At 38.4% G+C, this 12,927-nt stretch overlaps 1 protein-coding gene across 10 annotated transcripts in view; it reads right to left on the reverse strand.

The window, feature by feature from the left end:
* SDCCAG8 (SHH signaling and ciliogenesis regulator SDCCAG8) overlaps positions 1-12,927 on the reverse strand; it is a 249,716-nt gene that overhangs the window by 194,745 nt on the left and 42,044 nt on the right. For all 10 annotated transcript variants that reach the window (XM_032242401.1, XM_032242400.1, XM_032242406.1 and 7 more), the window contains 2 exons: positions 7,379-7,443; positions 3,388-3,576 (listed from right to left, as the gene is read on the reverse strand). In XM_032242401.1, the coding sequence (XP_032098292.1) occupies positions 3,388-3,576; positions 7,379-7,443 (254 nt within the window). The remainder of the gene's footprint in view (positions 1-3,387; positions 3,577-7,378; positions 7,444-12,927) is intronic.

Here is a 12,927-nt window from a genome sequence, read left to right on the forward strand (position 1 = left end):
ATCTTGTTCTGTTTTGTCAGTCTGATGGGTTGGTTTTAATATTTTTTATTGTATTTCCTCAAATACTAATAAATACATTCTCATATGCTGACATCTTCCTCTTTTATTGCTCACTAATTTCTATTCTTTACCTACTCTGCAACTAGGCAGCTTGTCTATTTTGTTTGTTTCAAAGGAAATTATTTATTCTATTGGTCTTTTGTTATGTATAGTGCAAATATTTTTTCTCCGACTTTTAACTGAATATGCAATGCTTTTTGTTTGTTTTGTTGAGACAGAGTTTTGCTCTTGTTGCCCAGGCTGGAGTGCAATGGCACAATCTCAGCTCACTGCAACCTCTGCTTTCGGGGTTCAAGTGATTCTCCTGTCTGAGCCTCCTGAGTAGTTGGGATTACAGATGCAGGCCACCATGCCTGGCTAATTTTTGTATTTTTAGTAGAGATGAGGTTTCATCATATTGGTCAGGCTGGTCTTGAACTCCTGACCGCAGGTGATCTGCCTGCCTCGGGCTCCCAAAGTGCTGGGATTACAGGGGTGAGCCACCGCGTCTGGCCTGTAATGTTTTATTGTAAGGGAATTTATTTTTTTAATAGAAACAAATGTATCTTTTTTTCCTGTATGACTTCCACTTTTCATGTCATCCTTTGGACTATAACCTGCAACTATAAGATATTTTTAATATTTACTTCTAATGCTTTTATAGTCTGAATTATATCTGAACTTTTAAACTGCCATGAATTTATTTTTGTAAGGTATAGTTCTGTTCTTTTTTTTTTTTTTCAAATATAAACAGGCAAATTTTTAACTTCACTGAACCTCAATTTCCCTAACTATAAAATTGGGGTAATAATCTTCCTCATGAATGTTTTATTAAGATTTTTAAAAATTATGTTCTTAAATTGCCTAGTACAGTCCTTGACATATAATAAATGTTGGCTGGGCGTGGTGGCTCGTGCCTGTAATCCTAGCACTTTGGGAGGCCGAGGTGGGTGGATCACCTTCGGTCAGGAGTTCGGGACCAGTCTGGTCAATATGGTGAAACCCCATCTTAAAATAAAATAAAATAAGAAATGTTCACTACATGTGTTAGTTGTATCTGAAAATAGTCTGTATTTGTTTATTTATTTATTTAGAGATAGTGTCTTGCTCTGTTGCCCAGGCTGGAGTGCAATGGTGTGATATTGGCTTACTGCAACCTCTGCCTCCCTGTTTCAAGCAATTCTCTGCCTCAGCCTCCTGAGTAGCTGGGATTACAGGTGCCCACCACCACACCTAGGTAATTTTTGTATTTTTAATAGAGATGGGGTTTCACTATCTTGGCGAGGCTGGTCTTGAACTCCTGACTTCGTGATCTGCCCACCTTGACCTCCCAAAGTTCTGGGATTACAGGTGTGAGCCACCACACCTGGTCTTAATATATATTTAATAGTTATATTGAATATATATGAATAAATTAACAACATATTTAATAATTAAAATACTTAACAAAAACAGAACCAAGCAGTATAGATCATAAAAACTACCAGTCAGTCCACACTGGAAATTCTATGTTCATATAACAATCAGTAGGTTAGGTAGGTATGGTGGCTTATGCCTATAATCCCAATACTTTGGGAGGCTGAAGTGGGAGGATCACTTGAAGCCAGGAGTTCAAGACCAGCCTGGGCAACACAGTGAGACACTTATCTCTACCAAAAAAATTTTTAGTTAGCTGGGTGTGGTGGCACGTACCTGCAGTTCCTCAGGAGGCTGAGGCAGGAGGATCACTTGAGCCCAGAACTTCGAAGTTGCAGTGAGCTATGATTGTGCCATTACATTCCAGCCTTGGCAACAGAGTGAGACTCCAACTCAAAAACCACAGCAACAAACCACTCCCCATGCCCCCCCGGCCCCCCGCCACCAACAGTAGGTTAGTCATGTGTTGACCCCACAGCTACAAGACATATTGATCATTCTTGGGAGAATGGAAGGTACAGAATGGTTTTCATATTTATTTATTGAGCATTTACTGTATGTCAGCAAGTGTTTTAAGCACTACATAGGTTTTCTCTAGTGACCCCTCAGGTAACTCTATGAGTTTTAAACTACTGGTATCACTAGTTTAAAAATGAGACAACTGAAGCACAAAAAGCTTAGGTAACTTCTGCAAGATGCCACGGTAAGTTGGCAGTGGGGCCAGAATGAACCCAAGCAGCCAGCTTCAAAAGCAGTTCTCCTCGTCACAGGCTAACCTGTCTCCGTAAAATCCCCAAAAGATCTTAAATCTCAAGAAGCAGGTATTATTACTCCAAACAACAGAAGACTCCAGGATCAGAGAAGAAAAGTCATTTGTTGAAGGTCAGGAATGGAGAAAAATTGGTCTGACCTTAATGACCACAGTCATGTCACTCCTCCACACCAATTCCAACTGGAGGCTCACTGACTGTGGAGCAGTAAATGCCAGGATGCCTTGTCACATGAACAGCAAACATTTACTGGGTGCCTACAACCAGCCAGCCAATCTGTTAGGAACAAGGGCTACGGAAATAAACAAAACACAATTGCTGCCTCCAGGTGTACACGATATATTATAAAATCACACAAGAAAGGAACCTAAGGCAATTAAGGACAAAATGGGGTAGGGCTGGTGAGCGACTTCTAAAAGGAAGTGATTTGGGGTTATTTAAGTTAGCAGAGCAGACAGAGAGAGGTGGGCACAGGGAAAAGTAGGGGCATGGAAGGACATACACTATAAACTACCACTGGATTCTACATTACATAATAATTCTCAATTTCAACTGAATAAAATTTTCACAGGAAAAGGCTTCCTCTGGAATAGTGAAAATAGAACAAAAATAGATGTACACAGAGAATTGTTTCACTTCAGCCTAGATGGAAATGCTGACAACACAAAAGGTCATCTGGAATGTGTTCTTAGTTAACCCTCAAATAGCAATACTGGGATACAGTGGATCCTTATAATACTCCTTACAACAGACACATGATGAAGATGTGGTAATAACTCATTCTACCTGAAGTACAGCAGAAAAATCCAAGACATGGCAAAACCAAAGAATTTCTATTACATCTAGTTTTGTTAAGAATAGTATTGACTTGTAATTATAGAGTCATAGAACTGGACAGAATTGTAAAGACTGTCTAGTTCAATTCTCTCACTTGAAGATGGACTGAAACCAAGAGATACTATTATTTGTTCAAAGTGACATGGTTTCCCATAGTTGGCAGAACCTACCCATTTGTCTTCAAGGGAGTCCTTTTAAAATTCATTGTATTTGAAGACAAACAATAATCACATGTGACTTAGCATGGGGTGAAAAGAACACAATGCCCCTTTAAAGACATAATTTTCCATATGGCCAAAGACTCCGTGCGTAGAAGCATACTTACTTAATCACTCTTTCAATGGTCTGCATGTGAACATTATTATGGGTTTGGGAAAGAACAGCTTCATGCTGAGCACATTTCAAACAAAGACCCCCAACACGGTTAGAAGTATTAGCAGCCAGAAGAAACTCTTTATGCTTTAGTTGCTCTTTAAGATCTTCACAGGTTTTCTGATATTCAGCTAAGTCTTTCCTAAAAAGAGGGGGGAAAAAATTCCAGAAAATGACCAGGTAAAATGACATGATTTTAAAATGAATTATCACAATGTTAACTACTGCTGTCATTTATGGGCGTTCACATTCTGCTTTAGTTTACACACAATGTCTTATTTTTACCACAATCCTGAAACTTTGGTGGGGTGATCCTGATTGACATGTTGAACATGATGAGACTTGAATATATTGAATAATTAGCTCAGGTTCTTGTAAGATTTTAATATAGATTAGAGTCTGCCTGATACTGGCTCTCTAGTCACAGGGTCCCATCTCCATTAATGCTATATTAACCACAAAACAAAAATAAAACTCCAAACTTAAATCCCAAATAGTTTTTCTTAATAAAGGGGTAGGCTAATGTAACAACACAACATACTTGGGGTGAGGAAAATACCTTATTTCAAGTATTAACCTCTTAAAATTTTTAGAGTACCTTAAAAGTCCATATAAAAAAACATGGATTTTCTGCTGGGTGTGGTGGCTCACGCCTGTAATTCCAGCACTTTGGGAGGCCGGGGCTGGTAGAACACGAGATCAGAAGTTCAAGACCAACCTGGCCACGATGGTGAAACCCCATCTCTACTAAAAATACAAAAAAAATTAGGTGGGCATGGGGGTGGATGCCTGTAATCTCAGCTACTCAGGAGGGTGAGGCAGAGAATTGCATGAACCGGGAGGCAGAGGTTGCAGTAAGCCGAGATTGCCCCACTGCACTCCAGCCTGGGTGATAGAGCAAGACTCTGTCTCAACAACAACGAAACCAGGGATTTTTATCCATCACTAGTTTGTTACTGCCCATTTTTCTTCAGAAGGAAAACATTACAAATTATGTAATAACAAAATTCTACAAAAAGCTGTTTCAAAACAAAGTAAGCAACAGAAGGAAGTTACCCAGAACTAGCCAGTCATAAGCCTTCACAGGTAGTAGCTATGAGCCGGAAACATGCGGGCTGCTCAACAAAGGGCTGCAGAATGGCGGGGTGGGGGACGGGTGAGTGTGGGTGTGGGTGTGATGTTTGTTGGTGTTTACTCTATCAGCTCACATCTGGATGAAGTTTTTCTCCAAAGTGACTTTCTAAGGATTAAATGACTGATGCATGGGTTGTGTTTTCCTACCTTATCCCAGTAAAGCTGTGGTAAAGTCAGCTTGGTAACTGAGCTTCCCTGCCTAGATGTCTCTTTTTGTTCTCTCTCTCTCTCTCTCTCTCTATATATATATATATATATATTTTTTTTTTTTTTTTTTTTTTGAGACAGTCTTGCTGTCACCCAGGCTGCAGTGCAGTGCAGTGGTGTCATCTCAGCTCACTGCAACCTCTGCCTCTGGTTCAAGTGATTCTCCTGCCTCAGCCTCCCAAGTGGCTGGGACTACAGGCGCGCACCACCACGTCCAGCTAATTTTTGTATTTTTAGGAGAGACGGGGTTCACCACGTTGACAAAGATGGTCTCGATCTCTTGACCTCATGATCTTCCTGCATTGACCTCCCCAAGTGCTATGATTACAGGCATGAGCCACTGTACCCGGCCTATATTTAAAAAAAAAAAAAAAAAAAACTTTCTAGCTGAATCAGGAGACTACGGAAGGCAGGCACTTGACCTCCACCTCAGCCCACTCCCTGTTGTCGTTGTCAGCGTCTGTGCTCAGGGGTTATGGCCATCTTAGCTGGCTCCCTGTCACACAGGAGAAGCCAACAGCCTGGCTGTCAGACAACTGTTGAGATTTTGGGGGCTTTCAAGCAACCCAGGAGAGGCAGAAAAGGCCCACAGGCAATCTAAGGATTAAAAAAAAAAAAGCTAATTTAATGGCATTCCAAAGTTGAGGGGGAAAAAAGGAGCTGCTTCTACCCTATCCCCAAAATAATAACAAACTTGAGAAGTTTTCTTTTTCAGTATCTTGTAGAGAATGTCTGACTTTCAAAAGCTTTATAGAAAGAACTTGGGATGCACATTCCGAAGTCAAAGGGTCCCCATTACTAACTTCGGTAGGCTCCAAACTCAAAACACTCAAGTAGATTTGGTTACTAGAAATGGCAAAACAGAAAGTTAAAAAGAAGACTGATTGTATTTTTTTAAGAAATGCTTTTTTAAATCATCTTAAATTATAGCAAAAGAAAATGAAGAAACAGAAGGATGAAGAGAACAAAGTCTAGTTCATTGCAAGTTGGTATTTAATATAATTAAAGATGAAATATCTGGACTCTGAATGAGACAAAATATGTCACATTCCCATAAGTACAGTGATCTAGAAATACATTACTTCAAAAACTGAAGAATCAAGTCATAAAAAATAAAATAAAGTAGGACAAAAAGCATGAAAGCAAAAATTAGAGTTTTAAAATGTTACGTTTCTTTATGAAAAAGTAAAAATCTCTAGAGAAATCCTAAAACTAATCAGGGTCATCTATGAAAAACATAAGAACATTTAAAAAACAAATAAGCATATACAATTAAAGTGATGAGCTCTGGCTTTTATTATTATATTATTATTATTTGAGATGGAGTCTCCCTCTGTCACCCAGCCTGCAGTGCAGTGGAGTGATCTTGGCTCACTGCAACCTCCCCCTCCTGGGTTCAGGCGATTCTGCCTTAGCCTCCTGAGCAGCTGGGACTAAAGGTACGTGTCACCACACTTAGATAATTGTTGTATTTTTAGTAGAGACAGGGTTTCACCATGTTGGCCAGGTTGGTCTTGAACTCTTGACCTCAAATTATATGCCTGCCTTGGCTTCCCAAAGTGTTGGGATTACAGGCGTGAGCCACTGCATCTTGCTGAGTTCTGGCTCTTAGTATTACTCTAGTTACGTCTCTAGGTAGGATATGGCCTGTAAGATTTTAAAATTAATTTTAAATTGGACTTATTAAAATAAAATTATACACAGTATTTGAAAGTTTATTTGATTTAGAAATACTTCATTACCACTATTTAAAAAAATCTTTAACAACAAAAATATTAATTCCTGTTGTCTTTTTCTACTCATTATGCATAAACCACTAACGATTAACCTGTACTATATAGGTCTTACTGGGATCTCTAATAAATAGATTCTATAACAACTACATGAAGATTCATCATATATACTCAAATTCATCATACAAATACTCAAACTATTATATTATCATTGTAATTTTAAAATTAGATGAGGCTGGGTGCGGTGGCTCATGCCTGTAATCCCAGCACTCTGGGAGGCCAAAGCAGGAGGATTACGAAGTCAAAAGATTGAGACCATCTTGGCCAACACGGTGAAACCCTGTCTCTACTAAAATACAAAAAATTAGCTGGGCATTGTGGCACGCACCTGTAGTCCCAGCTATTCAGGAGGCTGACGCAGGGGAATCACTTTAACCCAGGAGGTGGGGGTTGCAGTAAGCCAAGTTTGCGCCACTGCACTCCAGCCTAGTGACAGAGAAAGACTCAGACTAAAAAAAAAAAAAAAAATTAGATGAACACTATCTACAGAGAAAAAATACTTATAATCTGAAAACTGAAGTGCTTTCATTATTTATTTTGCTTTAATATCATAATTTCTACAAGAGCAGTTAGTGATTCTTATTTCTATGAGAAAACAAATATAACTAATGAGGAAACAGGAGTGTGATTTGGAAAAGAACTCAATTTTAGGCCCTTTTATCCTTTAATAATCTAAGGAAATTTTTTATATTTTACATAAAATGTCATCAAGTAAGTCTGATAATGACTAAAATAGTTCAGCAAACACTGAAATATATTTTAAGGTCATTATGCTTTTGGTGTGACTATAAGTGGATGATTTCACTTTACCTCAAAAAGTTCAGCTGGGATTCCAGAGTTTCATACTTTTCCTCATAGGTAAGTTTTAGTTTCTCCTATAGAAAAAAATAAATAAAAGTACATTTTCTCCATCTCCTGTGTTTTGTAAGTAAACTTTAATTATTAATATTAAACTCAATTTTTTTCTTTTTATACAAGGTGGGGGAAATACGTCATCTTAGAAAATATTTTCCCTAGTCCACTCCAAATTTTTTATTGGGTGAATGCCTACAAAGAACTGCTGAGTCATAAAATGGTGACTACTAACAGATCTTCCTTTTCTTTCAAAATTGCATATATCATGTTTTATTCCTAAAAGTGTGACTCTGGGAAAAAACAGTTGTAACCCACAAGGTCTATTAGGGCAAAGATCAAATCTTGTTTGAATCCTCCACTGTGGCTGTTGCATATTGGGCATACAATACATATGTGCTGGATGTATGTTCAAAAGTAAAGTTTTAAATCACATGATGATAGACTAACTGCTACAAGCCTCTGTTGTTAATCCAATTATTCTTTCATTCAACAAATATTTATTGTTTATCTAAGATGAAGGTGGTTTGAACCACAAGAAACTTATAAAATATCCTAGAAAGGAATAGGAAAATGAAGAATTTCAATTACAGTTAACCCTTGAATAACATGGAGGTTAGGAGCATTCACCCATGTACAGTTGGAAATCCATGTATAACTTTTCTTTTTGTTTTGAGACAGACTCTCACTCTGTCTCCAAGGCTGGAGTGAGTGCAATGGCGACAGAGTGAGACTCATTGCATCTCTTGGCTCACTGCAACCTCTGCCTCCTGGGTTCAAGCTATTTTTGTGTCTCAGCCACCTGGGTAGCTGGGTTTTAGACATGTGCTATTACACCTGGCTAATTTTTGTATTTTTAGTAAGATGGGGTTTCACTGTGTTGGCTAGGCTGGCCTCAAACTCCTGGGCTCAAGTGATCTGCCCACCTCAGACTCCCAAAGTGCTGGGGTTACAGGCATGAGCTACCATGCCTGGCCCCATGTATAACTTTTGACTCCTCCAAAACTTAATTACTAATAGCCTACTGTTGAGTAGAAGACTTACCAATAACATACTCAATTAACACATATTTTATATGCTGTATTATATACTGTATTATCACAATAAAGTAATCTAAAGAAAAATAATGTTATTAGGAAAATCATAAGAAAAAGAAAATTGTATTTTCTACTCATTAAGTGGATGTGGATCATCATAAAGGTCTTCACCCTACCATCTTCACACTGAGTAGGCTGAGTTGGGGGAGGAAAAGGAGGGGTTGGTCTTGTCTTCCCAGGGATGGCAGAGGCAGAAGAGATGGAGGAGCTGGGAGGGAAGGCAGGAGGGGCAAACTTGGTCAACTTTATGGAAACAAGTGGTAATTTCTCTCCCACTTTTTTATGCTTTTCTTGTCTCTAAAAATGTTTCTATACAGTATCTATCTTTCTTCCATTTGCTTTAGTTTCAGTGCTTATATTATAGAAGGGTCCGTGTCATAAAAGAAGTCAAAAGCAGTCTTGAATAATCAGAACCCTTCTGTCAGATTATCTCATGTCAAATTGTTTTCTGACACTGCTTCTGCTGTGTCTTCTTCCTCATTTTCTGGCACTGGTTCAGAAGCACTCATCTCCATCAAGTCATCTTCTGTTACTTCCCTTGTGTGGTGTCTATTAGTTCTTGAATTTCTCCAAGATCTGTATCTTAAAACCATTCACTCCCAACCTTTTCCACCACATCCACAATATCTTTCATGATTTCCTTGACTGACTGTTGTAAATCTTGTAAAGTCATGCACAACATTTGGACAAAGTTTTCTCCAGTAGGAATTCTTGTTATGGGTTTGATGACTTTTATGGCTTTTTCTATAATAATGATGGCATTTTCAATGGTGTAATCCTCTCAGACTTTCATGATGTTCTCGCTATTGGGGTTCTCTTCCATTGCGCTGAAAATCCTTTTCATAGAGTACTCATGTGTAATGAGCCTTAAAGGTCCTTATGACTGCATGCATCTCGAGGCTGAATCAGAGACATTGCATTTGCAGGCAAGGAGACCACTTTGATGCCTTTGGTGTTGAACTCATGGGGTTCTGGGTGGCCAGAGCCATTGTGCAATATCAAAAAAAAACTTTAAAAGGCAGTCTCTTACTGGCAAGGTACTTCCTAACTTCAGGGACAAAGTATCAATGGAACCAGTCTAGAAAAAGGGTTCTCCTTGTTCAGGCCTTCTTATTGCACAACCAAAAGACTACCAGTTGGTGTTTATCATTTCTCTTCAAGTCTCGTGAGTTGGCCGCTTTATAGATAAGGGCAGTCCTGATCATAAACCTGAGTACATTTGCACGAAGCAGTAGTTAGCCTATCCTCTTCTGCATCAAACCCTGGTGCTCACTTCTCTTCCTTAATAATAAATGTCCTTTGTGGCATTTCCTCCCCCAGAAGACAGAACTTACATCTACATTAAAAACCTATTCAGGCAGATATCCTTTCTTCTAAATAATTTTTTCCCCTCCTCTTTTTGTTTTTTTTGAGATGGAGTCTCACTCTGTCACCTAAGCTGGAATGCATTGGTGCGATCTTGGTTCACTGCAACCTCTGCCTCCCAGGTTCAAGCTATCCTCATGTCTTAGCCTCCAGAGTAGCCAGAATTACCGGCATGAAACACTATGCCCAGCTAATTTTGTATTTTTAGTAGGGACGGGGTTTCTCCATGTTGGCCAGGCTGGTCTTGAACTCCTCAGGTGATCCGTCTATCTCAGCCTCCCAAAGTCCTGGGATTACAAGTGTGAACCACCACACCCAGCCTCTCCTAAATAATTTTCTTAATGGCATCTTGGAACTTGTCTACTGCTTCTTGGTCAATAGAAGCTGCTTCTCTTGTTATCCTGACATTTTTAAAGTCAAATCTCTTTCTAAAATTACCAAGCCATCCTTTGTTGGCATTAAATTCTCCAGCTTTATTTAGCTCCTTCATTTTCCTTTTAAGTTGTCATAAGATGACTTTTTATTTTCTCAAATTATATTAGAGTCTACAGGTATGCTTTTCTTACAGAAATCCTGTACCCACATAAAACTTGCATTTTCCATGACAGATAAAAAGATATTCTGCAAAAAGTACCAAGTTTTTGCACATGCTGGCACAGCTGCATGATGACTTTAGAAATTTCCTTTTCTTTTTGTGCAATGGTCCCTATACTGGATTAATTTATCTTGAAATGGGGCAACCACAGCTGCAGACTTCCATCCCTGGTACATATCAAGCAATATAATTTTTTCGTACAATGTCATGACTTTGCTTCTGGGGAGCACTTCCAGGCACTTTGCATGGGCCTCATGGTGTTACTCAAGGTTTACAGTATTGCATGAAACATGATGAAACCTCCACGAGAACCACCAAGAGATCACTTTTTACTGTGATATGCAATTTACTGGAGAGACAAACTGCTTATGCAGAGATGACCAGTGTCACATGATGTTTTACACAGGTAGCTGAAACACCTGAACTCGTCACAAAAGCAATAGGAGGTGGCTCTGAAATTATGATAGTGGTACAGTATGCACTACAGTTAACTTTATGCTGTTATAATTTAATACTGCATCTTTATGTTTTTTTGCATTCCTCCTGAGAATGACTCCACGTACAGTCTATAAGTGACTGTGTACACAGGTTTTGATACATTTTAACTTTTTTATAATAGATTTGTGTATATTTTATGTTAGTAGATGATAGAATATTATCTATATATATTTTATTCATTAATGACATACCTCTGTCTTAATTTTTTCATATTTCTAGGCTACACGTTTTATCTGCAAGTTTTTTCAAATTGTCACAAATCTCAAAAAAATTTCCAATATATTTATTGAAAAAAATACACATATAAGTGAACCCACATAATACAAACCCATATTATTAGAGTCAACTGTACATAAATTGCTCTAGTGAAGTATATGGAAATTGAAAAATTTAGAGAGGCAGAAACTCCTAATTCAGCCAAAGAGAAGTGAAGAAGGTCTCACAGATGCTGGAGAGAATTTGGAGAAATTGGAACACTTTTACACTGCTGGTGGGAGTGTAAATTAGTTCAACCACTGTGGAAGACAGTGTGGCAATTCCTCAAGGATCTAAAAATAGAAATTCCATTTGACCCAGCAATTCCATTACTGGGTATATACCCAAAGAATTATATATCTTTCTGTTATAAAGACACATGCACACGTATGTTCATTGCGGCACTGTTCATAATAGCAAAGACCTAGCTCTAACCCAAGTGCCCATCAAAGATAGACTGGACAAAGAAAATGTGGCACATGTACACCATGGAATCCTATGCAGCCATGAAAAAATGATGAGCTCCTGTCCTTTGTAGGGACATGGATGAATCTGGAAACCATCATTCTCAGCAAACTGACATAAGAACAGAAAACGAAACACTACATGTTCTCACTCATAGGCCGGTGTTGGACAATGAGAACACATGGGCATAGGCAGGGAAACATCACACACTGGGGTCTTTTAGGGGTTGGGGGCTAGGGGAGGGATACCAGGGGGCGGGGAGGTTGAGGAGAGATAACATGGGAGAAATGCCTGATGTAGGTGACGGGGGGATGAAGACAGAAAACCACCACGGCATGTGTGTACCTATGCAACAATCCTGCAAGATCTGCACATGTACCCCAGAACTTAAAGTACTGTATATATATATATAGGATATATATAGGATATATATAGGATATATATATATACATATATAGTATATATACAGGATATATATAGTATATATATATATAGTATATATATAGGAGATATATATATATATATATATATATATGGGGGTTGTAAATGGAATTAGTGGTTTAAAAAAAAACAAAAAAGAAGGTCTCACAGAGAAAATGTTAAGATTTGAAGGATAATTTCCGGTAGAGCAAAAGGCACAGAGGCTGAAGAAATCATGCTATATGTTTGGACAGTAAGTAGATCAGTATCACTAGAATGTAAAATGTGAGGTAGAGGGGTGGTTGGAGATGGGCAAAATAGGTGAAGGTGGGCTACAAGAAGAATGCAAACGTCAAGACTTTCATTTGGTACACATGACTCCTGCAGTTTCCCTCTATTCCCTCTAGAACAAACACTGGATGGCTGCTGAAAACTTTTAACAGAACTGAGTCTTAAAACATAATTGAAGTGTGAAGAAAGGGAAACCAGTAAGGAAATAACAAATGCATAGGTAAGAGATAAGCATATGAACAAAATTAATCTAGCAGTAGGAATTTTTTTTAAAAAGGATTTATTATAGAGCTATTTAGAGAAATACGAACAGAATCTTATGACTAAATAGATACAGGGGAGAAAAACACACTAAAAATAATCCTGGGTTTCTGAGGTAAGCAATCAAGTGAATACTGGTACTAAAGTTTTTTTCAGAGCAACAAAAGGAAGTACAAGGGAATCATAAAAATAATTAATTCATGGCTGGGCATGGTGGTTCACATCTGTAATTCCAGCACTTTGGAAGGCCGAGGCAGGCA

Source organism: Sapajus apella, unplaced genomic scaffold, assembly GCF_009761245.1.
Source record: "Sapajus apella isolate SASKATOON/1434 unplaced genomic scaffold, GSC_monkey_1.0 scaffold49, whole genome shotgun sequence".
Classification (NCBI taxonomy): domain Eukaryota; kingdom Metazoa; phylum Chordata; class Mammalia; order Primates; family Cebidae; genus Sapajus; species Sapajus apella.